Consider the following 27,629-nt stretch of genomic DNA (forward strand, 5'->3'; position numbering starts at 1 on the left):
TGATCTTTTATCAGCTCGTGTTTATAATTATTGCCTATTTCGAAATTTCTGACTACCTTTTGTAAATTATATATCCTTGCACTCGCGCTGCCCAACAATTATATTATTTTGAAAGACCGGCCGCCACAGTATCAATTTCCTCCGATGGACATGGTTGGCTTGCTCAAATATCTGTACATGTACCGGTACTGGTAGTTAAGCAGCTGAAAAGTTCATGCAAATAGGAGGTTTGACTTTGGCGAGAGCGAGAAATGAGGAGGGAAGAATCCACAATCCATCCCCGCAGATTAGGCCAGACGCAACCGCAGGCACCATCAAAGCCGCCTTCTTCCCGTCAATCTTATGGCAAGCGACGACTATCAAGCTGCCTACACACATGTCGACGGCGAAGTTGGCTCCCACCAGGAACGGCACCGCCATGGCCATCGGCAAGGGAACCCACCGCCCGTACTTGCCAGGAAACACATCTCTGATCACGTTCGCTGCGACTGCGAAGCCGAAGAAACCATAACAAAGCTGCAAGCAGTGGCGAGGCAACGCCGAGAAGCCCTCCACTCCCAAAATCGCCATGTTTCGGTAGATCAAAGCGTACGGGGCCTTCCAACTGCCCTCCGGATTCCCCACGTCGAAGGCCTTATAGAAGAGGAAGAAAGTCAGGGGGGCGATGACGCAGCCCATAGCGGTTCCTATGGCCTGGCTCACCAGCATCGACCGCGGCGAGGTCATGGTCAGATGCCCGGTCTTGAAGTCGTGCATTAGATCAGCGGAGATGGAGACGACGGACTTTATGAGGCCGCAGCCCACAAGACCGGCCACCACGCCCGTGTCCTTCCCAGCCCACGCTGCCAGGATGAAGAGGGAGACCTTGCCGTAGTTGTAGGCCATGTTCATGTCGGTGAGGCCGGCGCCGTAGGCGTTGCAGAAGCCGAGCGCGGGCGCGAGTATGTAGGCGATAACCACATAATACCACCTCACCTCTCGGAACATGATGGGGATCGCCACGGCAGAGACCAGGGCGAAGATCGCGTAGCCGGTGTAGGCCAACCACACAGGAATGGTCCCTCTGTTGAACACCTCGTTGCGCTGAAGATCGTCCATCACCATGTTCTCCTGGTCTGTCCTCATCGGACATTAATTCCATAATTAATATATGTAGACTAGCTAGTCTTTGGTCGATAGAATTACGTACCTTGCTTGATCCTGAGCGATGCTCTGGCATGCACGCTTCTTGCAGTGAAAGCTAAAATCTTTAGGAAATTATAGAGCCCGTCTCCAAGGATAAGGGCGATGGAGATGAAGACCTAATTAAATTCAGTAAACAACAAACAAGATTGGCCAAGGGTAGTGATTGGGAGGGCGAGGAAATGAATTCAACAAGCACATGTACCTTGTAACCTTGCAAGCTTCTCATGCTACTCTGCGGTATGCTAGCAGAGAACCAGTCGCCTCTGAGTTCACTTATCAGTGGCCACATTATTCCCCACGACAGTACTGCTCCGAGCATGAGAGAAAGGTTCACAATATGGGAACATATCATGCCAGCTCCCACGTATGTCAGGCTAAAATCGAAGAAAAACCTGCCCGCGATTATAAATGAATGATTAATTAGCTAGGATTTCAAATTAGGTGTGGTACTCTGTATATTAGTTAAGGAGTCGAGAGATTATTGCGTATTTCTACGTTTGTTTCCAGGCTTTGAGGCCGAAGGTAGGGAACTGTGAGAATCCACAACCATCACCTCCCGAGTAGAACCATTGGAAGAAGCTCCACAAGAAGCTCAGTGTGAAATATTTTGCAAATCCACGAACCTGTTTCCTGTCGATAAATGAATAAAATATATAGTAAAATAATAATAATAATAATAATAAAAACAAGTTGAATTATGACTGGCTAATTGGGCTGCAAACGAATAATTGCACCCACTTGGCCAACTCGTCTCCCTGAGGCGTGTGGAAGCCATTGATGAGGACGGCAGTCGCTGTTCCACTTGGATAAGTAAGCTTGTAGTCAATGATCATGACCTGAATTATTTAAAATGTTCAGATCAATAATGAGTATTATCTCAAAAAGGAAAGCCAAAATAAAAACTGAATAAGAACCATTATCGTGGCTGATAAATGTGGTGGTCAATTATTGGATTAACGTACAGTCGCCTAAAGTAAAGCTATGCCAATAGAATTTATTGTCTGCCTTCCAGATTTTCCTGACCTCATGATTTTCACTTAAATATTCCGATTCTAGTTACTTGAGCTGATGTGTGGATGCGACGTCATCGCGATCACCAGAATGTATTCTCCCTAAAGAAAATTTTCAGAATATATGTAGTCGTATTAAACAGGGAAATTCTACTTGAGCGGCAAAACATTTAGCAGAATCAGTGACTCCCCATTTTATTACTTTCTGTTCGACAAAGAATTTTCTGCTAGTGTTCCTCAAATATGTCAATTTGTCAGTTTAATTTATTGAAAGGTTAAGAGTGAACAAAAGAGGTAGGAGTGGTGTTAACCTTTCTGAGAGGAACCAAGGCAAGCAATCCAACGAAGCTAACAGTGACAAGAAACCCGGTCATCCAACCGATCCCAGGCTCTTTGTAGCTCCCTGGAACATTGCCCTCTGTATCCACACCTGCTTGCTCGTAGGTCTTCTTGTTCAAACCCAACAGATACGATCCAAATCCACCTACGCCAACAACTCCACCATCAAATTGAACATTCGACGATAGAGGAAAAAATTTTATTTAAAAAAAAAAAAAAAAGTAAAAACGCCTCTTTCCCACCTCCGACGGCAATGCTATAACAAGCGACGGCGCAGGTCTGCACCACGGTGTTCTCCTGGCGCGTGAAGGGTGTGGTGAGGACGCCGACTTTGCCCATCAGCTTGGTCCACGACCGGAGGATGACGAAGGCGAGAAGCGCCGCCGAGACGTTGAGCGTCGGCACCAGCCCCGTTGTGAGGTTAAGCTTCATGACGATCACACTGTACATTGCCCCGATACAGGCGCTCGCCAACAGACCGCGCACGGTTATTTGCTTCTGCCATGGCGGGACTCGCTTCCACTCTGCGGCTCCTGTTTCCGGGGCCGCTTCCAATTCCTCACCTTTCTCGATCTCTTCCGTCTCTCTCGCCTCCGCCATGTCCTAATCATCAACGAAAATCTTTAATTACTAATTAAGTCGATCAAAATCTCAACTTTATGCATGTAGATTCTCAGGAAAAAAACAAGTGAAGTTTAATTTGTCCCACAAAAAGAAAGACTTTACTTTTCTGCATCGAACGCCAAGGGAAAGTAGAATATTTTGTCATAAGGAGCTAAAGATCTCACCTTGGCGCTTCGGGTAGCCACGGAAAGTTTTGCAACTTTGCAGAAATAAAATTACAAGCTACTTTTCATTATCTTCGATGCTTAATTGTCATCTCCACAGCCCAAATATATACAAAAATTTGCGCTCGAATTCAACGGATGGTGCATGTACTGCAACTAGTACTACTACCAAATTAATTGTAGTACAAAGCAAGATATTAGTTTACCTCCCAAATATTGTCAGCGACTGCCACACTGAAAACTCAACCATAATGTAACGTTGCTTTTATAGGAGTGGCGCAACGGGTGGACAGTAGATTGGACTAAAAGGAAGTGCCGAATTCAACCTAATGGTAGAATCTTAAATATCTGTATGGAGTGGTTCGAATTGCATTAAAAGAGGACCAGCCATCCCCAAAAAGCATCCTTTTTTATTAGACTTCCATGCACGCTTTTAGTGTGGTGGTGGTGGTGGGGATGAGATAAGATGGGAAGGGATGGGATGCTTCCCTGGAGCAAAGTTTGGACTTGCACCATTGGCCTCTGCTCTTTCCAACTGAGGCGAGTTGACACCTCTTGGATCTTTTCTTTATTTTTTCTGTGGTTAAGTATCTTTCGTGATCATGTCTCCATGTCGTCTTTTCTCTTTACCCGCCTGACTATCTTCCCTCTCTTATAGTATTTTTGGCCGTATTATACTCGTCCTTTCAAACCAACGGCTAGCTTATCTCTACAGTTGGGATATACGTGTTTACCAAACTTGAAAATACATATAAACTAGGCCCGAATTGGCATCGGATGAAAGAGTTACTTCATTCTATTCTTATGGAATTCATTCTCCTAAAAATTAAATACTTTTTTACCTAAAAAATCATATTTATCTCTCTTTATTTCACTATGTAGTTGGAGATGAAGGACATTAGGAGTGAAATCATTTTTTTACTCAATTAAAAATACATATAAATTTAGATTGATATGCCTTAATGATTTATTAATGTCAGGACTTTATTGACTATATATATATAAATAAATAAAAAGTATATTTAATATTTTAGATATTTTTGATATTTTTTATTCTTTACTTTTTGATTTTGAGTCCGAATTTTATGATTGTGACTCTATTAATAATTTTTCTTTTCTTTTTAATAATGTTTCTTTTTTTTAGAAGTGGGGTTTATATATATTCAAATTTCTTGTCTTTTTTTATGATTGTGACTCTTTATTCAAATGTCTAAGGAATTATCCTAAGTTATTAAATAATTTTTTTATAAAAAAATTAATTTCTCTTCTTACATTCTCTTCAATTATCCTTTCTCGTCAGTCCGTAGAATAATCGTTATCCTATCCAGCATTAATTGGTATCAGAGTTCTTTTAAAAAATGTTAAACTAGGTAATACCAAACCTGGGGCTATTGACCAGACCCCACAAAAATTTTCCCACCGGTCGCTAGGGTAAATCGGGAAGTGGTTATGACGAACGTCCCAAAGGCCCAACATCTCGTGGTTGCGCTCCATATTAGAGCTTTCTTAAGGTGGCAAAAGGCGATTTACTCACCCCTAGCGCCTCTGCCAGCCCGTCTCTATGCCAACATAGAAGAGATAAATCACGAGTGACTACTAGCTTTGGCCAGTTGAATAGCACATGAGGGAGGGTAAACACCCGACTACTAGTTGGGATTTGACCCCTAGACCTTACGGTGGCAACACCACCATACACTAGCCAAGTGTTCGTCTCGAGGGGAGATCCATGGATGATCGTCGTGGTTGTGATCGTTGTCTTAATAGACAGATTCCAACTGAGGAAGTTTCACACCATGGCCATATCACCTAAGACACGATTGAGGATTTATAGAGACAAGTCATAGATTTAACCTAGTGTACAACAACGCGAGACCTTGAAGATAGTGAGGTATATGGTAGAGGTCGTGAGAAGTAGAATCTGGTTGAGGAAGTCTCACATTGTGATTGTAGTGCCCAAGATCTTAAAGGTTATAAGTGTAGGGATCTAATGCGCTAAACACGCGAAAAGCGAAGCGGAAAATTTACTAGATCCTCTCTAGAAGATCCAAGTGAAGGAAAAACTATTATATACTAAGTTTGATTAGAGGGTTATACCTTTGATGTGTGCACTCGATCTCCCGACAGCTAAGATCTCAGCACGATCACGCATCCGTGCCTCTATGGTATCCACACGAACAAGCCTTCATTTATCTCACAAACTCACGAAGTGGAGAAAAAAACAACCTTTGGTTGTGCTAGCAACCACCGAGGATGTTTTGGCCAAGATAGGGAGGAAGATAATGAGGAGGAGGAATCTCAATGAACACAACAAGTTTTCATCTAATGAAATTCTATTCATAAATCATATTTATATCCATCTAAGGAATATCAAAGGTCATGTGTCTTTTAATCTTCCTTCATGAATTAATCTTAATCATCTTTCATGAAAAGTCTTTTGGTCTTCCTTTTAGAATTCAAATCAACATTTGAATTCTTCATGAGTCAATGGTCATTTTCAAAATTGACCTTTCATCTTCCATGGTGAATTCAAGTTCACCCAATGAGTCTAACACATTAAACCTCATCAATCTAAATTGACTCCATGAACATCAATCCAAATTAACTTCATGAATCTAATTCGAATTAGACTCAATCCAATAATTGGATCAAATTGAATTTAACTCAATGAGTCTAATTTGAATTAGATTTAATCCAATGATCCATCATATGAACCCATCTTTAAATCAACGTGTTCTTTGTGTGTGATCCAATAAGTTCTCGTAACGTTGGCAATGTATCCAAATCAACATTTTAGATACATAAATAATGAGTGACATCTAGTAAGACATTATTGCTACCCAAGTGAAGAAATGTCAAGATCTTACTTAACCTTTCTGTGGCTATTATCTTGTATAATTTAGTTTTTCTATTCTTGGTATTTAGATTGATCAATGAGGCATAGACTGTGTTATTCTCTTATCAATCTTTGTGTTTCTTGATCTCTAAATAGGCACATTCAATCAAATAAGATTAATATCTCATATTGACTCATTTGAGCATGATCATGCTTTCTTATGCCCTACTAATCAAGGGGCCCATAGATATCACTTCCGTCATATGGAAGAGATAGATCTCATCTACATCACTCACATCCCTCCGCATAAGTTATTGCATACCCAGTGATCGACTTTATAGTCCACCCTATTACAAGTGATGTTTGTCGATACCAAAGTATACAACGTCTTATGTAGGAAATCGTAGTGACTTCAGGTCTAAGGACTATTCATACTAATGGTCACATGAGAATGTTTATAACACTCATATAACGATCCATGAAACATTATCATGGCAGGTCAGTTAATATATATTTTCTAATATATACTCATGTGCTAACCTGATATCTTATATCCATGACTTGTAAGATTAAATCATCCGTTGACCTACATGCTAGTCTCAATGCATTAATATTGTCCTTGCATATTAATGCTTGACTAGGAATAGTTAAGAGTAGTGTTCTATGTATATCTATAGTATCTCACTATCAATTCAACCAATTGATATGTTATAGATTAGAACCTCCTACTATAGGACATTATTATACTTATTCATTCGGTATTGAATTGAAGTAAATATAATAACTAACTTTGCCTTTATTAATAATGAAATATGATACAAAAGGAGCTTTTTACAATCATCTCATAATTGGTATTAGGACTAATACTAACAATAAGTTCTCATATCCTATTTTTAGTTTCGCTTTTAAAAATCCATATCACAATCGTGCTCAGTTCAAAGAAAACAATAGTTGAGAGGAAACAGTATAGAGATATCATATTTCTAGTTGATCTTCCCGAGTTTTCTAGTATGTCACAAACCGAGGAATTTGTTAATTGACTTAACGAAGTGGAGAGGATTTTTTATTATAAAAAAGTACTCGATCAGATGAAAGTAAAATTGGTTACCTTCAAACTCAGAAATCTAGCATTGGTATGGTGAGAGCACTTGCAACGTTTATAAGACCAACAAAGCAAGACTAAGATCAAGAATTGGGAGAAGATAAAAAAGAAGATGAAAAGCTATTTTTGAAAGATAGTTATACATCATAATCGCCAATTGATCGAAAAATTACAATTAATTTCAGAACATCTTCTGAACCCTTCAGCAGCTACAGTTATTAGTGTGTCTGTTCCTTTCACTTATCTTACACCCACTTGGTTCAGAACATGATTAATGTGTTAGTCCCCATGAGGCTGACTACGTTATACCTAGTCCAAGTTGTAATTCATTGTCCTATGGATTCAAATTACTCAAAACACTGTTGGGATCTAGCGCGCCATAAGACACGGAAACGCAACGGAAATATTACTAGATCCTCTTATCCAGCAGATCCATGCGAAGGAAAGAAACATTTTCTATTCATAATCTATACTAAGATACATGATAGGATAATACCTTTGTTGCGTGCCCTTCGCAATCCTGACAGCAACCTTTCTTCGGTGCAGATCTCAACGCGTTCAAGCATCCACACCTCTACGGTATCCACACGAACAAGCCTTGTCTTTGCTTGTCTCACAAACAAAGCAAGATGGAGAAGAAATCACAAGGTTGTGCTAGCAACCACAATGGTGATTTCGGCCAAGAAGAGGAAGAAGGAAGAAGAAGAATGCCAAGGGTCTCTTTACATTCACCACTAATGAAAATCACTTCCAAAATGATTTATATAACCATCCCATGGTATACCAAGAGTCTCCACCCTTTCATCTTCTAATCCAATGGCTCAAAATCAACCATTCAATCCAATGGTTGAATTTTGACCATTCAACTTCCTTTGTGAACTCAAGTTCACCCAATGATTTTAACCCATTGATTCCCATGCGATTGAACTCAATCCAACAGTTGGATCTCTTTGAGTCTAACTCAATGAGTCAAATTCGGATTACACTTAATCCATTGATTCATCACATGAACTCATCTTCATATCAACTTGTTCTTTGTGTATGACCCTATAGGCTCTCGTAACGTTGGCAATGTACCCAAATCAACATTTGCGATACATAAACAATGAGTGACATCTAGCAAGACATAATTGCTACTCAAGTGACGAGAAAATCGAGATCCAACGTAACTTGTCTATGGCTATCATCATGTATGACTTGGTCCCTCTATCCTTGATATCTAGATTGATCAATGAGACATAGACCGTGTCATCCTCTTATCAGTCTTTGTGTTTCTTGATATCCAAGTAGAAACACTTATCAAATAAGATCAATATCTCATATTGACTCATTTACGCATGGTCATGCTTTCTTGTGTGCTATCAATCAAGGGGCCCACAGATATCACTTCCGTCATATGGAAGGGATAGATCCCATCTACATCACTCACATCCCATCGCATAATTCATTGCATACCCAGTGATCGACTTTATAGTCCACCCTGTTACGGGTGACGTTTGACGATACCAAAGTATATAACTCCTTATGTAGGGAACCATAATGACTTCAGGTCTAAGGACTATTCATAGCAATAGTCACATGAGAATGTTTATAACACTCATACGACGATCTATGAAACATTCTCATGGCGGGTCATTCAGCATATATTATCTAATATATACCCATGCGTCAACCTGATATCTCATATCCATGACTTGTGAGATCAAGTCATCCGTTGACCTACATGCTAGTTTTAATGCATTAATATTGTCCTTGTATATTAATGCTTGACTATGAATAGTTAAGAGTAGTGTTCTCTACAATATCTCACTATCAATTCAACCAATTGATATACTGAAGATAAGAACCTACTACTTAAGGACATTATTATATTTATTCAATCGACACTGAACTGTAATAAATATAATAACCAATTTTTATCTTTTATTAATAATGATATATGATACAATATGAGCCCTTTACAATCATCTCATAATTGGTACTAGGGCTAATACTAACAAACAAATGTCCAAGAATACTATCCTCTTGATGTGCTTGCTTTAGCCAAAGATTTATGAGTAATAATCCTAACAAGAGGTCATCGGATATATGTCTTCTTATAAAAGGAGTGGTGAATCCTCTATAGACAATTCAAATATCTTCAGGCATATTAGCTTATACTCAATCATCCTAGATCTATACCTCTTAGAAGATGTCCTACTAAGATATCAACATATAAGTCTTCATGAGCAAGATAACTTGAATACGTCAAATCTAAGAAAACTTACACTTGAGCTGCAATGAGATCTTCATCGACATATAAAGAACTACATGAAATCTCATAGCAGATCACATCCAATGAACAAGTTACTCATAACTAATATCCATATATTAACTCTAACATTCCAATATTTCCAACAAGTGAGGATCAACTGCTTAGGTAAACCGAGTATAATATATGCTAGTCTCACAAAAATGACGATGTCCAATCTCATCAATTCATCAACTAAGAAAGATTTCAATACATATATAATTACACATGATGAGATACCCACTAATTGTAATCCAATTACAATTTCTCTCTTTTATGTTTTGTATTATGAACGTCATTAATTGAGTTTAAGATCAAATCATACACATAAAGAATACACAATTAAATAGTAAATTTTATTTATTAAGTAAATAATACAATGTTAAAAGTTGACTGCTTTTATGACACCTCTCAAATATAACATATGGTAGTCACCACGCTGTGGCTGATACTGAGTATGCCATGAATATTAACCTAGCATGACCCATGGCCAACCCCTGGAACATTCCATGGTCGTGGATCATGACTAATTTTTAGGAAATTCTATTAGGGTTTAAGGCCTATAAAATGAAGCAAGGGCGGAGGTTTAGGGCATCTTGTGACAGGAGACCTAAGAGAGAGTTGTTTCCAAGACATTTAAGGAGCCAAGAGATTCTGAACATCAAAGAGGACGTGGAGATCTTCCAGAGACATTGACAACATCTACAATCGAGTTATTTCTACACCTTAATCTTTTTTTTCGATTGTAGAATGTTTTCTTTCATATCAATGGTTTGTATCTCAATCCTTACGGAGTAGTCTTCTTATTCTAGGATTAAGGAATAGCCCGATGACGAATTGATGATTGATGTTTGTGACTTTTCTCTTTTATTAATGACAAGATCTTTCTTGATTCAATTTTAGCAAACTTAATTGTGAATATATTAGTATATGTTTGCATAAATTAGAGGTTAGAGGATGAAATGAGAGGTGGACTTCAACTTGGAACTATAAAAATAAACTTGAGTTTTTTAGGAGGAAAGTAGTTCATATTCTCTTGAGAATAACATTGATTGTCATAGAAGGTAAAGGATATATGTTGATTTGATTACCATGAAAATAGGAATTGCATTAGTATAGATACATCATTGAATTTTGAGAGTATACATCAATTACCCTAGGATAAATCACCTTCAAAAAAAAAAAAACTAACTTGTAAGAGAGGGAATCATAACTATAATATCTACGCTCATCGTGGTGAAATTGAAATCCTAATATTATCTTAAGAACGAGGTTTTCCACCGCTTTTCATTAAATTCTATGTTTTTTTAGTTTGCTTTAATTTCATAGATATTCCCTCATTTCAACTTGTTTAGATAACCTACTTTGAACGTAAACTGGTAGTCAACAACATAATCCTAGAGGATGATGTTTTTATTATTTGATGACGACCATGCACTTACTGTTAGCACGCATGAAACATAAAACACGAAGGTCTTAGTGGATCGAGTGGATCAAACACTAGGTAAAGGAAGACAAGATGGGTTGATGAACTAGACATGTGGTAGGATAGGCTTTGTAGGTCAATAGGATCAGACACCAAGTATAAGAAAGCCCCGGCGGGTCAATCAGACACTAAGCAGAGGAAGTGAAATTATGCAACCAAACCAAATGTTTGGCCAAGCAAGAAAACAAGGTAAGTTTAGGAGATGTCCTTCTAGAAGGTTGTGAGAAGTGTCTTAACCATGTGGCAAAAGGCGATTCGCTCACCCCCAGCGTCCCCGCCAACCCGTCCCTAGGCCAACACGGAGGAGGTAAATAACGGGTGGCTACTAGCCATTAGTACAAATGACCAAGACATGGGGGAGGGAGAAGTGTCTTAACCATGGACCTATAGCTAGTCGATGATCCAACTAAGAAACCAACATGAGTTTCGAAGTCGAGATCAGATAGTTTTTACTGTCAAATAAATAGAACATGCAATGTCACATTATTTGTGTTGTGCTAACATTATTTTGCATAAATCAATTTTTGGATCAGTCAAAAAGAATTATTGATCGACTAGATAGTTTGAGCGACCAAACAAGTGGGGTTCAGTTGACTGATGTTGAGGTGGCAGACTTAGTCCATGTGGCATCAGATAAGTGGAGTATGTTGCCTAGTGGAAGTTAAGATCTAAGGATGATTGGTGGACCAATATTGTTGATCGAATAAGACCGTTGGGGATCGATAGAGGAGGGTGAATATTGATCATCTAATTTTTATCTTTTTTGTATTATTTCTATTAAAGTTAGTATTTCTAGTGAAATAAGTAATAAAACAAGTCAAAAGATACACAGAGTTTACTTAGTTCCAACCCCCAGGGTTAGTACTCCAAAGCCTATGTATAGGAGGAGCATATCCACTAAGTCTTCTCATTTCTGAAAATTTTCTGGAAACGGAGAAACTCCTTATAGTTTGTATTCAAATACAAATAAGATAAATGAAATACATATAAAATACAAACAATTCTTTTTGCCAAACTGATCTAGAAGTCTTGACTGCCTTACACTCCTAACGCGTCCCCGATCACAATGAGCAGAACTCCAAGAATCCTCTTCAAGCACAAAAAGATTGGATGGGTAGTAGAGATTGATTTATGAGCTCTGATCTCGAGGTTCTTTTATAGCCTTCGTTCAGTTGACCTATAAACCTTGTTCGATTGATCGAACCTGGTCAAATTTGATCCCCACGGTCAAGTTCATCGTGATCAGGATTGAGCCACATGATCTTGTCATTATCAAGTTTATCGTTCGACCGAAACCTTTCCTGTCAATTGAACCAAGCCACATCATCGAACCAACTTTGGACCCACGCTAGATCAACCGAACCTAGTCGGTTGATCAAATCGATTTTTGAGTCAACTAGACAGGTTGTCCGATCGACCAGACTGGTTCAGATTCGGTTCGACCCGAGTCAAGTCTGGTTCACTCTGAACTTTGTCCAGTTGTGTCCAATTGAATTCCTCTGCTCTCTATCTTGCTTTCATCTCTAGGTTCATGCAAGACACGCACACGCACACAACAAAACCTTAGTCTACTTATGACTTACCTCTTTCTCAGAATTCACTCCTCCAAGATATCTCACCACCTAAGATTCACTCTCTTAAGATTTTTTTTGTTTGTTTTATCCGATCACCTTGACCTGCTTAGACATGTCACTTGTAACATATCCAGTCATTCTTGATCTGCTTGGACTTTCTCTTTGCTAGATATCCGATCAACCTTGACCTGCTTAGACTTTACCCTTGTAAGTCATCTGATCAACCTTAACCAGACTAGAGTTTCCCTTTACTAGTCATCCGGTCATCCTTGACTTAACTAGATTTTTCCTTGAACTCACTTTCAAAAATCTAGTCCAATTTGAATCAATCCTTAGTCAATACTTGATTAGACACAAATATATTGTTAAACATTAAAATCTTGGAAGTTGATTGCACAATAGATTGGTCAATTGAACATCGGAGATTGAGCGGGATATTTATCTGATTGGCAAATGAACTTGATTGGAAGTTAGTGCAAATAATGATCGGTCAACCATTACTGTTGATAGGTCAACCGAAAACGATTCGAATAGCAGACTGAGCAAGATAAGATTTTGATTAGTCGAACAAACATAGATTATTAGTTGACTAGAAAAATCTTATAACAACATCTCGAGCTAAGATTCAGCATCATCAATTCCAAGCAATCCGCAAAGCGCTCAAGTCTTTAACTCTCAAAGTTCTGTTTCCCTTCAATCAAAACAACTGCAAGTCCATTTCAATCAGTTGAGCGTTGAAAGTCTGCCTACTTGATTTTGGTGACATTTATTGTGTTCTAATTCATTTTGAGATACAATAATTATTTATTGTGATCTCATTATTGTAAGAGGTTTCTGTCTCCGAATTTATTTCAGAAAGGAGAAGGTTAAAAGCATTTAGGGGAATGATCCATCTAACAGATTCTTGGAGTAGCACATTAGGGGTGTGAACCAAGTTAATACTTTTGTTGTGTTTTTGTTTATTCTTTTGCATTCTGATTTTGTCTTTCAAAAATTAAGTTTTTTGAAACAAGTGATATTCACACCCCCTTTCTATCGCTCTATTCGGTCTTACAATATTTGGTTTTCTTGACATAGTGAGTCTTCATTGTCGAGTACCTGATCCACTCTACCTATTAGAGCTTCCTGGCTTAATATTCAATTTCCTTAACCTACCAAGTCCTTCTTGCTTGGTATATAATCTACCTGACCTAGAATGACTTCCTTTTTCAAGTTATTTGCACAAGCCAAGTTCTTATATAAATCAAATCATATAATTGTTGGAACCCCAGGTTTTTTTGATGTGATCAAATAAATTAAGTTAGGTCATGTGGAGTTTTGATCCTGTGTTTAAATGTGCAGGAACTTAGGAGCACAAGAAGTCGAGCAGAAGACACAGCTAACGAGAAGGACGGCACGGGAGAGAGAACCAACTGGCTTGGTGCGTTTGAGGGACGAGGTGTTGCGGAAGAGTACACTGACGGACGAGAAGGGAGCGTGCGGTGTTTCCGAGGGATGAAAAGCCGGAGCAGAAGATTGCTCGAGGAGCAAGAGACGGAGCCAATGAGAAGGTCGACACAGGAGAGAGCCGACAAGCTCGATGCGTCTGAGGGATGAAGAGCTGTGGATGAGTACACTGGCGGACAAGAAGGAAGCACGCGACGATTCCGAGGGATGAGAAGCCGGAGCGGAAGCCTGCTCGAGAAGGCCGGAATTGGGTTCGGGTGAGCCTTATTTCAGTTGGCCAAAATCACCCAAGCGAACAGAGCGAAAGATCTGGACCAAGGCAAGCAGAACCGGAGCAAAGAGCCCGAAACACAAAAGTCAACAAAGTTGACTTTAAGGGTCCGAGCGCCTGAAACCCTTCCAGGCACCCGGAATGCGACTTTTGACCAGATCACGTTTGATCATGATCCGTTGCGAAGGAGATAAAATTTTATCCCCTTTTAGGCGTCTGGAATCCTCTAGGCACCCCGACCAAGACTATAAATACAGTCTTGGTCCAAGAAGCCAAATCAATCAAGTAATCATTGTAACAACACTTGTGCGCTCTTCTTTTAGTTTAGCTTCTCATTTCTGTACTTTCATTGTTGTAAGAGGCTTTTCCGTCTGAAGGAAATAGTTAGTGCGATCCATTCCTTGGATTAACAACTTCTTCGATTATAATCAAGTAAATCCTGTGAGTTTTATCTTTCTGTTTATTTAATTATTTATACAAGTATTTGTTTAAGTTATAAGTCCGAGAAAGGTATTTATTTTATTTTGTGCCAGGTTATTCAACCCTCCGATAGTCGACCACCAACGATCCCCAACAATAATATTTAACTTTAAACTTTTCTATGCATCCAACCCCAAGATTCGATTGTCTACTACGTTCTCTATTAATAATATTTTCATTTTTGATAGCCGACAACTTGTTTAAAGTTAGTTAAAAAAACTAAGCAAGATAAACATAAGTTCTCCTTAAATAAATTTGAGTAATAATTTCCTCAAATTATCAAGAATCCTATTTTTTTAAGCATAACCGTTGCAAAATTCTAAAAATTCTTTTTGCAAAAATTTTCAAATATCCTTTACAATAATAAAATCATGGTAGGTCAAAATTGATCGGATGTTAAGCATGAGATAAAAAAACCCAATCAGATTAAAGAGGATTAGATGTTTAATATTGGCGAAGTATCGATAGATCAAGATTGGCTGAATACTAAGCACGAAAACTCTTGGTAAGTTGAGGTTAACTGCATACTAGATAAGGTGAGAGTATAGCTTTGGTATGGCTGAAACAAAGGTATTAGTTAGCTACAATAGGTTTAAGGGGATTTCGGACGCTATTATGGTATGAATAATCGACTGCTTAGTGTTAGCAGTTGACTAATTCATTAGTCGAGTTGTGCAATTGACCGATTACCCTGTTAGAGCAAATAGAATGTTTTGCAATCAATTCGAAAACTCAACTAATAAGCATAAGTCAACTGATAGTGGATTAACAGTCAATTATTGCTGAGCTGGATGGAGTCATTGAACTGATATAGTAGAGCAACATTTGAATTAATAATGGAGCAATCAATGGTTGTTGCTCAAGCAGTCGATTGCAAGGTGGATTTAGATCATGATAGCAATCCTATAAAAGAGTGTTTTGTGGAGATTTTGAAAGATTTATTCTTGACCAATTCTTGGAGAGTTTGTGGATGAGTGTTGTTGCATTTCAAACCTTCAAGAAGGATCCAAAACAATAAAAAGTGAACAAAGTGAGATTCACATATAAAGTTGTTTCATTGTGTCGTATTTATTTGTATTTGTATCTTTTGTATTTTAATTGTACTACTTATAAGAATAGGTTTGAAATTGGTTTCTCTACCTTTGGAAGGTGTTCAATATGGAGAAAGAATAGCGGTGCTACTATTAGAATTCTAAGCCATGGAGTAGGAATCAAGGATTTTGAACCACATAAAATCGAGGTGTTCTTATGCTTATATTTATTTTTAGTGCATACTAATCTTTTGTAAAGAGGATAAGATCATCGAACAAGAAATGAAAATCACTATTCATCTCCCTCTAAAGATATCACTAGTCCTAATAAATGGTATTAAAGTGAAGTCATTCTTTATTAGACCAAACACCAAGGAAGGAGCAATAATGCTAGAGGAAGAGGAAAAGTTGTGTTTTGTGTTCTATGATACCTAACAATTGTTAATATTAACGCTAGTACCAATATGAGATTATTGACAAGAACACTTTTTAATCATATTTTACTATTAATAAAAACTGATTATTATATTTACTTCAGTTCAGTGTCGAATGAATAAGTATAATAATGTCATAGAATAATAGATTTTATTCTACAACATATCAATTGGTTGAATTGATAATGAGATGTTGTGGATATATAGAACACTACTCTTAACTATTCCTAGTTAAGTATTAATATACAAGAACAATACTAATGCGTTAAAACTATCATGTAGGTCAACGGATGACTTAATCTCACAAGTCATAGATATGAGATATCAGATTGACATATGAGTATATATTAGAGAATATGTACTGAATGACCCGCCATGAGAATGCTTCAAGGATCATTATATGAGTGTCATAAACATTCTCATGTGACTATTAGTATAAATAGTCCTTAGACCTAAAGTCACTACGGTTCCCTACATAAGGAGTTATATACTTTAATATCGACAAACATCACCTGTAACAGGATGGATCATAAAGTCGATTACTAGATATGCAATAAGTTATGCGGAGGGATGTGAATGATATAGATAAGATGTATTCCTTCCATATGACGAAAGTGATATCTATGGATCCCTTGATTAGTATGCCATAAGAAAGCATAACCATGCTTAAATGAGTCAATATATGATATTGAGCTTATTTGATTGAGTGTATCTATTTAAAAATCAAGAAACACAAATATTGATAACAAGATGACACAGTCTATGCCTCATTGATCAATCTAGATATCAAAGATAAAAGGATTGAGTCATACAAGATGATAGACACGGGAAATTTAGGTCGGATCTCGACAATCTCGTCACTTGAATAGAAATGATGTCTTGTTAGATATCATTCATTGTTTATGTATTTAAAATAATTTTAGAGACATTGCCAACATTACGAGAATCTATTGGGTCACAAACAAAGAACAAGTTCATTTGAAAATATGTTCATATGATAGATTATTGGATTAAGTCTAATTTAAATTAGACTCATTGAATTAGACTTAATTAGATCTAACTATTGGATTGAGTCTAATTCGAATTAGACTCATTGAGTCAATTTGAATTGATGATTAATGAGTTAAACTCATTGATTGATTTGATGAATTTGAATTCATGAAAGAAGATGAGTGTTCAATTTAGAATTGATCATGCTTTGGATGAAGAATAGTTAATTTTGAATTGCTCATGTATTGGATGCATTGGATGAAGACAAATATTAATATCAATTAAGACAATTAACATCAAGGCAATTTCATTAATGAGTACAAAAAGAGTTTTTGGATTCATTTTCATGATGAGAATTTTGTTCTTGCTCTTCTTTTTCCTCTCTTCCCTCTCTTGGCCGAAACCTCCTAATGTGGTTGCTAGCACAATCTTAGGTGATTTTTCTTCTCTACTTCTTGAGTTCGTGAGACGAACAAAAGACTTGTTCGTGTGGATACCGAAAGAGGTGTGAACATTTGATCGTGCTGAGATCCTAGCTGCCGGGAGTTCGTGTTCACACACCAAATGTATAACTCCCTTTAACAAATACTTAGTTTATGATTTCCTTCGCAAAGATCTTCTTAAAAGGAACTTGTTTTTCCGTTGCGCTTTCTGTATGTTTAGTGCTATAGTTCCTTACAAAACTGGTATTAGAGAAGCTCGTTCTTTATCGGATTAATCTCTAAAAGAGCCAGCACTAGTGAAACAAAGAAGAGTTGCAATTTCAAGCTCTCTGATACCTAACCAGTGGTATATGTTGGTGTTGGATTCACCACATCGAACCTATGTTTTGATATAACTAAAATAACGTGTCAAATTGCTAATTATCAACTCTCTCATACTTATTCTTGTACGTCTCGAGTAAGTAAACAAAACTAAAAGACGACTAAAACATCTCCTAATCTATCCCCTATCAATACTTCGAAGATTGAGAAAGATAATTACTTAGAATCATTAAATTTTTAAAGATCAAGGTATTCAAGGATCAAATTTCTACTCAAGTTAATAAGCATGATGATTTCAATTAACTTGAATAAACTAAACATGATAGAGACCCATAAGGTAAATAGTTATTCTCTCATAGGCATATATGAAAATGGAGTTCACATTCAATGCTACTCATAACATTGCACTACTATATACTTGTGATGTGTGTTTGATATATAGTTTTCAGTATTGTTTTACATGCATTTTGTACATGAGCACATTCAGCATGCGTTCATTACTTTTACATTATCTTCATCATTTTTGTTTGCATAACTACTCTTTATATATTTTTATTAATAAGACATGAAGACCTTGACGTTCAAAGTGAATTTGGAGATGAAAAAACAAAGGAATACACATTATATCATGATTCAAGGTCATTCAATGCTGCTCAACACAACCATGGATCATCTGAGAAAAAAAAGCACTCGAAAAGTATCAAATTGGAGTGTATAGAGTGGAACAGCTAAGCCATGTTGGCCAACTCAGTCGTGTTCGTTGTTGTCCCATGACAAAAACAACAAACTAAATTTCAAATAGACAACTTTTGATTCGGATTGAGCCACGAAGCCCATAACCTATCAAATCGAAAATCTTTCTAAGATCTACAGTTTGATATAGAGTGAAACCATAACAACTGAATTTAGGGCCCAAAACATCATTTTTTGTGGACATGTGATAGTGCCTCTAATTTTTATGGAGATTTTATAAAGTTTGTTAGTTTTAATATCCTTGAAGGTTATAAAGGAATCAAGAGAGGAGTTATCTAAGACATCAAGGGATCAAGAGGTTCTCCCTATCAAGGGGGTTTCCTTATGACAAGGTAATCTAAGAGACTCATTCCAAGGAGTCATCGAAGATTTCATCCATTGTAGAGCTCGGAGATTCTTCCAAAAATAATGATCAACATACAACTAAGTTTTCTCTTGTCTTTTCTTCTTGATTTGAGTTGTAGGATGTCTTCTCTCTCAATTTTTGATTGTAAGTGTTGGACCGCGTTAGCCGGCTAGAAGGGGGGTTGAATAGTCTTGCAAAAATAAAAGAAAACTATCATTCTCGAACTCTCAGAATAACACTTGCATAAAATAAATAAACAGAAGAGGCACCGGATTTGACTTGGTTACAACCGAGGAGATTGTTAATCCAAAGAATGTGTCGCACTAAATTCTCCTTCAGGCGGAGAAGCTTCTTACAGCAATGGCGCACAGAAAAATAGAAGTTAAACTCTAAAGAAATCGTACAAGTATTGGAAATGCTAATTGCTTGAGTTGATTGAAAACTTCTGGGCCAAGGCTGTATTTATAACCTTGGTCGGGGCGCCTGGGAGGGGATAAAATTTTATCCCCTTCGGAACGGATCGCGTTTGACCGCGATCCGATCAAAACTTGATTCTGAGCGCCCGGACCACTAAAGTCAACAATGTTGACTTTTGATCCAGACCCTCTGCTCCGGTGTTGCTCGCCTTAGTCCGGGTCTTCCGCTCCGACTCCGCTCGCTTAGGTGATTTCAGCCAACCAAAATAAGACTCACCCGAACCCAATTTCGACCTTCTCGAGCAACATTCGGCTCTGGCTTCCCGTCCCTCGGAAACGTCGCGCACCTCCTTCTCGTCCACTCACGTACTCTTCCGCAGCACCTCGTCCCTCGAACACACCATGCCCGTCAACTCTCTCCCGTGTCGTCCTTCTCGCTAGCTGCGTCTTTTGCTCGACTTCCTGTGCTCCTAAGTTCCTGCAAACTTAAACACAAAATTAAAACACCACAAGACCTAACTTAATTTGTTGATCACATCAAAATAACCTTGGGATTCAAACAATCTCCCCTTTTTTGATGTGAGCAACCCAAGTTAAGTTAAAATAAATAGACATAAAAATAAAATAACTAATATTGTAATAAAGTACAAATAGATAGAAAAACTGTAGAAAAAATTGAGTTTACCTATCCCTAGACTTATATTTTTCCTTCTTCCCTTTTAATCACATAAAAAAATGAAGTTCCGAGAAAAATCTAAGGGTTAAAACTTAGAAAATTTTGAAAATTATTTTAATGATTTTTAGAAAACATGTCTAAGTGAAAGAAAATTTCAAAGAAAATTTTCTAAGTTAGAAAAAAATCTAAGTTAGATAATTTTACATTTGCAATTAAAATTATTTTTGAGAATTTTCTAAGTAGAAAACTTAAGCAAGAAAATTTTTCTAAGAAAAAAAAATAAATATTTTTTTTATTTAAAAAATATTTGAAAGACTTTCTAAAGTATTATTTAATTTTAACTTTAATACTTTATCAAAAAGTTAATTAAATATTTCATTTCAATATTTTGACTTCCAGACAGTGACGAGGCATTAGACCTTCTTGATTATTGGAGCAACACCACTTTCTTAGACAAAGCCTCATAAAGAAATTAACTGTTTAATTTTCTCACTGAAAGCGCTAAATCTAATTAATAGTTCAGGTTAGTGATGTTTAAATTTTCATTTTAGTTTGTCATAATTTCTCAAATTTAAAGCAGAGAATTTTGAACATGTAGAAAATTATATTTGTTCCTTTAACATGTCATTTTCTCTTGTTAGTTTGTCGAGATTCTTTAATCGACAATCTGTTGCTAGAATTTCTTTAAACTCATTATTCTTTGTTTTATTTTTAATTTCTAATTCGAAAAATGTTTCGATGATATAATTTTTAACTTGAAAAAAATCTTTCAACAGTATTTTAACCGGATTAAGCAATTGGTCAAGAGATGGAAACCGTACCTGACTTACCTTGTCGACTTTTGATGCTCCCTTGTTGAGTTGCTTTCTTCCGAAAACCCTCCCCCTTCATCGATGCTTATCTGGGATGATTTTTCTGTGTCCTTGGGATGGAATTCGACTGTTAGGATTGTCCCAACAATTTCCTCCGGCTCGGATTCTTCTGACGACAGCTCGATGTCCATCGAGGAGTCGATTTCAAATGGTTCTTCGTAGAGCTTCAAGAACTTTTCTCAAAGGTCTTTTGCGCTTCTGTATTTTCTGGCTCTTTCGAGATCCTGGGTAGGTAGTACAACACTCAGAAGGCGAGATTCAACCTTACCATTTGTCATGAATTCATCGTGCTGCTCGTCAATCCATTGATACTCCTCAAGTTCTTCTCCTTTTGTATCCTTTGGATCTTCATAACCCTACATCATTATTAATAACATATTAAAATCAGTTTTAAAATAAACCTGCATTCGTCGCTTCCAAAAATCGAACTCCCCCTCGAACGTTGGTGGGTAGATGTTCGTTCTGACCATCTCATTGCTTCAGCCGACGGTTAGTCCTCCTGAGGCATCCTTACTCTGATACCACTTGTTGGACCGCGTTGGCTGGCTAGAAGGGGGGTTGAATACCCTTGCAAAAATAAAAGAAAACTACACTTCTCGAACTCTCAGAATAACACTTGTATAAAATAAATAAACAGAAAATAACAAACAAAAGAGGCACCGGATTTGACTTGGTTACAACCGGGGAGGTTGTTAATCCAAGGAATGTGTCGCACTAAATTCTCCTTCAGGCGGAGAAGCCTCTTACAACAATGACTCACAGAAAAATAGAAGCTAAATTCTAAAGAAAGTGTACAAGTGTTGGAAATGCTAATTCCTTGAGTTGATTGAAAGCTTCTGGACCAAGGTTGTATGTATAGCTTTGGTCGGGGCGCCTGGAAGGGGTCCAGACTCTTCGCAACAGATCGCGTTTGACCGTGATTCGGTCAAAACTGGATTCCGAGCGCTCGGGCCACTAAAGTCAACAATGTTGACTCTTAGTCCGGGCCCTCTGCTCCGGTGCTGCTCGTCTCGATCCGAGTCTTCCGCTCCGGCTCTGCTCGCTTGGGTGATTTCAGTCAACTGAAATAAGGCTCACCCGAACCCAATTTCGGCCTTCTCGAACAACCTTCTGCTCTAGCTTCTCGTCCCTCAGAAATGTCGCGCGCCTCCTCGTCTGCCCGCATACTCTTCCGCAACACCTCGTCCCTCGGATGCACAGAGCCCGTCGACTCTTTCCCGTATCGTTCTTCTCGCTAGCTGCGTCTTTTGCTTGACTCCCTGTGCACCTGCACACTTAAACACAAGGTTAAAATACCACAAAACCTAACTTAACTTGTTGATCACATCAAAACAACATTGGGATTCCAACAGAAACTACATCTCCATAGAGTGGTACTCTTAATTCTAGGATGAGGGAGTAGTCTAATTGATTTGTTAACATTGTTTTATATCTATTCAATCTTCTTTTATTGTATGATTTGTCGATCCATGATCCACTTTATTGTGCATACATGAATCATGATTATAACACTAACCATGTGTTTTCATATCCCACAGGATGCGGTGAAGGATCACTAGGTGAATCTAACTCTGACCCATAACAATCGAGACTTGAGAAGTTGTTCACAAAAGTAGTCCAAAATCTCACGAGTACCATTGGCTATCACAGAGCTTAATGAGTTTACCCCAATTAGACGTCACAAATTAGGAGATAACTATAAGGCACACTGATGTTCATGACTTGAACCTCCCTGAGAAAGCGATCGCTATAGTAAGATTACCTTAAAAGTAACCATCATATTTGGGTAGACACACTAATATTATTCAAAAATTCTATATCGATTACCTCGAGATAGACCATCTTCACATATATAAACATTGAGGGAATAGAGCGAATAATATTTACTGTTAACAATTATTGTAGCTAAATTAAAATCTTACAATTACTTTTGCAAATTGATTTTCTCCCAAAACCTCTCTTTCTTCCTTGATTTGTTTTCTTGCACTCACAATTCTCGTGATTTTCGATTGTCTAGATAACATGCTTCATGATTCTGACTAGTACTTGATTTACAGTTCTTATGAGATCGATATTTTATTACTTGACGATAACCTTACACTTTCTCACATCAAGTGACTGCATATTTTCAATTTCTCCCCTACTATAAACGCATACACATGCATAAATAAGAATGATTTAGCAAGAATTGTAATGAAAACAAAATGAAATCAAGAGAGCAAACAAGATAAGTACAAGAAGAGAAATCTAAGCAAGAGAAACCGAGAGCATGAGAGTAACATGCTATAAACATGATGAATCTAATGTAGTAAAATATGTACAAGCCTCGTAAGGTATCTCTAAGTCTCTCCTTGTGTTATAAAACATGCTTTAGAATTTTTCTTCACTTTTTTTTTCTTTTATTTTTACACACATCTTCTCCCACACTTAAAACTTGTTTGAGAATTTTTTTTTTCTTTCTTTATTATTTTTTTCACTATAAAGGAATTTTCCACTTAAAATTTGGTGGTCTCGGACAATGTAACTCATCATAAAACCAACCAAACTCTCAATAAAGGGAAGGGTAAAAATAAACCAATAAAGATATTACAGCGAATAATGGATAGTGAAGATGTTAAGAAAATTATTCAGGAAGTAGCTAAGCAAGAAGAGAGATCACAAAGTGAACAAGAAAAGATGACTTTCATCACATTCATGCATGCATACGATAATGTAGTCTCAAAAAGAAATAAAGTTCTAGAGTGACAATTATCATGAGTACAACTCACATAAAAAAAATAAAAGATAAGCATTACAATAATCCTCACTAGATAAATATGACTACCAAACTTAATCGATCAAAATAAAATTCATCATCATAGTGACCACATGCAAGCAAAGTACTCAATCATGCCAAAGTATCTAAAACTGGTTAATCAAATTTAACTAGCTTTTACGATTCTCAAAGCATTAAGAAGAAACATGTAGGGAGATATGACTAAAAAACAAACAAAGTATATACATGACCAAACAAAGTGCAAAGCCAGAAAACAAAGTATAAAAGCAAACAAACACACAAATGTAAAGATAAAGAAAAGCAGCAAGAAAAAGAAAGGAAAGGAACAAACTTCCTTGAGTTCCTAGCAATTGAAGGCGATTCAGTAATAAAAGCTAGGTTGGAAGCAGAATGGTCCAAGTGGAGGAGAGCGCCTTCTTCATGTGATCAACATTGTCAAGTTCAACCCTCTCCATCATCGTCTCCTCGAAGGTCCCTCCAAGTGGTTGGAGACGATTTAGCTATAAAATCCACTCCAGAGGTGGAATAGATGCAATAGCAGTAAAGAGCACTCCTTCCACCATATATATTTTTTTCTAAAATTTCTTCCTAGAGGTTGAAGGTGGTTCAGTTGAAGTGTTCACTCCGGAAGTTTGATTATTGCATTTGATGTTAAAACCTTCCTCAACAGAAATGTTGGAGGCTTCAACTCAATTAGGAGTGTCGAATTTAGGGGTCTCCAACTATCCATCACTCATATCGGGATCAACTTATCATATTTGATTGCTACCACTGTCCCTCTAATATTCATCGATCCTTCTCTGAATATGCATACTCCAAATAGATAGGAAGGGGTTACTCTAACTCCAGTCAAGTAGTTGCACAATTGAAGGAAATAATTCCTGGGATACTCCCTCCTCTACAACATCATCTACAACAATATCACAAGCAGAGCAACTGACAAAGCAAATAATATCATCCATATCTGGCACCGCAACATTTTACCAAAAATTCTACATGCAACATCCTTATTATCCACATAATTATCAAGATCAATATCTGTCACATCCATAATCTCATCAACAATTTGACCTGCATTGTCATCAACAATCATCAACAATATATGCACACATAATCTTTTCATCCAAAGTTTTGCATGCAACAACACTATCATCATAATCTGCAACATTAGCAACTTCATCATCACAATACAAAGGAATAGAGAAGTCTTGTAGAGCCGTAGAATCAGAGACAAGAATATCACTAATTCTACAATTCATTTCCTCGAGCACATCGATACCAGTAGAAATACTCTGAGGGAAACTAACTGGAGTCTTGCGCTTGCAATTGGTTGATGGATGTAAATTGGTCAATATGCATCTGCAAATTTTGTTGGTGCTACTACAATAGTTGGCCCATACAAAAGATCTTTCAATTCCTGCATCGAGACCTCGACTTGACTGGGTTGGGAGGTTGCTTGATTTATTGGAACGCTTGTGGCCAATTAGGCATAGGGTCATTCTAAAATTCAAGTGAACTCGATATGCTAGACAAGGTTGAACAATCTGGTGTTGTGCAACCTCATACATGAAATTTTGTTGGTCTCTCCAATCAAGAATATAGGAACTAGAAACTGGTTCATACATATTTTGTTATTGAGATTGATAATATTGAGGTTGGATTGAAAAATCATTAACACCTCTGGTAATTGTTTGTTTACCTCCGAACTAATGAAATTTGTCAGCCATGCTTACTATGAGTTATCTAGCTGCAGTAGGAGTTTTATTAACCAGGGTGCCTCCACCAGCTACATCCACAATGTATCTATCCATCGACAAAAATCCTTCATAAAAATACTGGATAAGTAGTTGATCGCTAATATGATGTTGACGGCAACTAGCACAGAATTGAATTTATTAAATCTCTCCCAATATTTATGTAATGTCTCTCCTGTGAATTGTTGAACACCGCAAATACTCTTCTAGATAACTGCGGTCCTAAAAGTAAGAAAGAACCTCACTAAAAATGATTTTTTTCATCTCAATTAAGTTAGTGAGAACTAGATGAAAGATAGTACAACCAATCTTTTGCTAAATCCGTCAGTGAAAATAGAAATGCTCAAAGTTCGATGTCTTCTTCTGATATGTCATGTGGTTTCATGATAGAGCACACCATATGAAATTCCTACATATGTCTACTAGGATCCTCACCATCAAGAACATGAAATTTCGATAACAAGTTACAAATGTATGGTTCACCATAATTTGAAGTCCGTATCTAACTTTGGAAATTGGATGTAGAAGGATTGATGAGTCACATATGGTGCCCAAAGTGTCTTGAGAGTTTTGCTTGTTTGCCATGTTGCTTGCAAATTCTGAGGCAATGTGGATAGAGTCGTCAAATAATTCCCTTTTGAAATCTCGATAGAATATGAAAAGTTCTGTCAATCTCTAGATTCAACTCACACAAGTCTATGCAAAGGTCCTGATCATACACTAAATATTTAAGAAGACAAAATCAAAAGACACAAGCAGAACATAAAACAAAATACATGAAAACTCGATAATTAAAGCCCTAAAAAATCAATTTTTTGTGATAAAAAAATAATTCTTAGATTATCAAGCACCGTTAACATTCCCTAGCAACAGCTTCATTTTGATAACCGTATGTCGTACCACGATTATAAAAATCAATTTAATTAACAAACACTTCTACGCTAATGTAATATAGGAATGATTCAAGTCGTCTCTCAACGAATGTAACGGCGGAATGATAGTTCTTAGGATTGATTATTGTTTGGTGTTTAGATGTAGACGGGGGGTTTGGATTTTGAAAATTAAACTTAACAAATAAAGAGCAATGCACGTGATGAAAACTAATCTAACTAACTACGATTACGGACATTTAAAAGCAACATAAAGGAATTATCTCATGAAACTAAACATGCAACAGAACTAGAACATTTAACAAAACCTAATCTAATTTAACCTAATGACATCCAAATAATGAACATGAACTAAATAGAAACATAAATCATTCAACTAACAAAAGCATTGTAAACAATCAAATAAAGAAATTATAAAATTAAAGCATATCTAATAAAGAAGCATTTCATTACACACGTTATGAGCATGAATCCACTTAACCCAAAATGCATACAAATTTACCTTCGAAACCGAAGGGAGGTAGCTTGGCTGGAGAAGATGGATGGTGTAAACCTCTCCCAATCAAGAGAGGAAGGAGATGAAAGAGGAGTCCCGAATCCGAGAGCTCCCGATGAAGAATCGGGAGAGGAAGATGAAGGAGTGGCTCCGGCAGTGGATGTGGCCGGCGGTTCCTCTCCCAATCAGGAGAGGAAGGAGATGGTGGTGGCTCCTGCGAGAAGAATGGGCGTCGGATGGAAGAGGGATCCTCCTCTTCCAATCGGGAGAGGAAGGGCAGATGAGGGAGCCTCTCCCGATCGGGAGAGGAAGGGGAGATGAGGGAGCCTCTCCCGATCGGGAGAGGGTGATCAGGAGGATACGTCGTCGGATGTAACCTCTCCCAAACGGGAGAGGTGAATGGTGACCGCCGGGATGAAGAAGCTTGGTTTTCTTTCCTTGCGCGAGTTGGCGTGAGGAGGAGGGCACGGGAAAGAGCCTCCTGTTATGTCCGTGAGAAGAGGTTTCGACGGCGGCGGTGATAAAGGGGATGGCGGCCGCCGGCCGATGGTGGTTGTGGATGGAGGAGGATGAAATTTGGCGGCGTCAAGTGAGGGGGGAGGCTTCGTGAGTTTCCCTCCCGTGACG

At 37.6% G+C, this 27,629-nt stretch overlaps 1 protein-coding gene across 3 annotated transcripts; it reads right to left on the reverse strand.

Moving 5' to 3' along the window:
• On the reverse strand, positions 1–27,629 carry LOC121981444 (probable metal-nicotianamine transporter YSL9). 3 transcript variants are annotated; one of them, XM_042533968.1, is made up of 8 exons: positions 27,009–27,629; positions 2,777–3,137; positions 2,507–2,679; positions 1,924–2,021; positions 1,681–1,815; positions 1,388–1,577; positions 1,190–1,301; positions 1–1,115 (listed from the first exon to the last, which is right to left on the reverse strand). In XM_042533968.1, exons 2-8 carry the CDS (start codon positions 3,132–3,134, stop codon positions 196–198), a joined length of 1,986 nt encoding a protein of 661 aa, XP_042389902.1. In that variant the 5' UTR covers positions 3,135–3,137; positions 27,009–27,629; the 3' UTR covers positions 1–195. The 3 variants fall into 3 exon arrangements, with proteins under 3 accessions (XP_042389902.1, XP_042389901.1, XP_042389900.1); XM_042533967.1 differs by lacking the exon at positions 27,009–27,629 and adding an exon at positions 3,529–3,671; XM_042533966.1 differs by lacking the exon at positions 27,009–27,629 and adding an exon at positions 3,323–3,498.

Source organism: Zingiber officinale, chromosome 5A (genome assembly GCF_018446385.1).
Source record: "Zingiber officinale cultivar Zhangliang chromosome 5A, Zo_v1.1, whole genome shotgun sequence".
In the NCBI taxonomy this organism is placed as follows: Eukaryota; Viridiplantae; Streptophyta; class Magnoliopsida; order Zingiberales; family Zingiberaceae; genus Zingiber; species Zingiber officinale.

What these genes read in the sequence shown, in the direction of transcription:
- LOC121981444 (XM_042533968.1), bottom strand. Translation starts at nt 3,134, where the DNA reads ATGGCGGAGGCGAGAGAGACGGAAGAGATCGAGAAAGGTGAGGAATTG. An exon ending in CAGGGAGACGAGTTGGCCAA is followed by an intron (nt 1,816 to 1,923) that starts GTGGGTGCAATT and finishes ATTTATCGACAG; the next exon opens with GAAACAGGTTCGTGGATTTG. An exon ending in ATCGCTCAGGATCAAGCAAG is followed by an intron (nt 1,116 to 1,189) that starts GTACGTAATTCT and finishes CGATGAGGACAG; the next exon opens with ACCAGGAGAACATGGTGATG.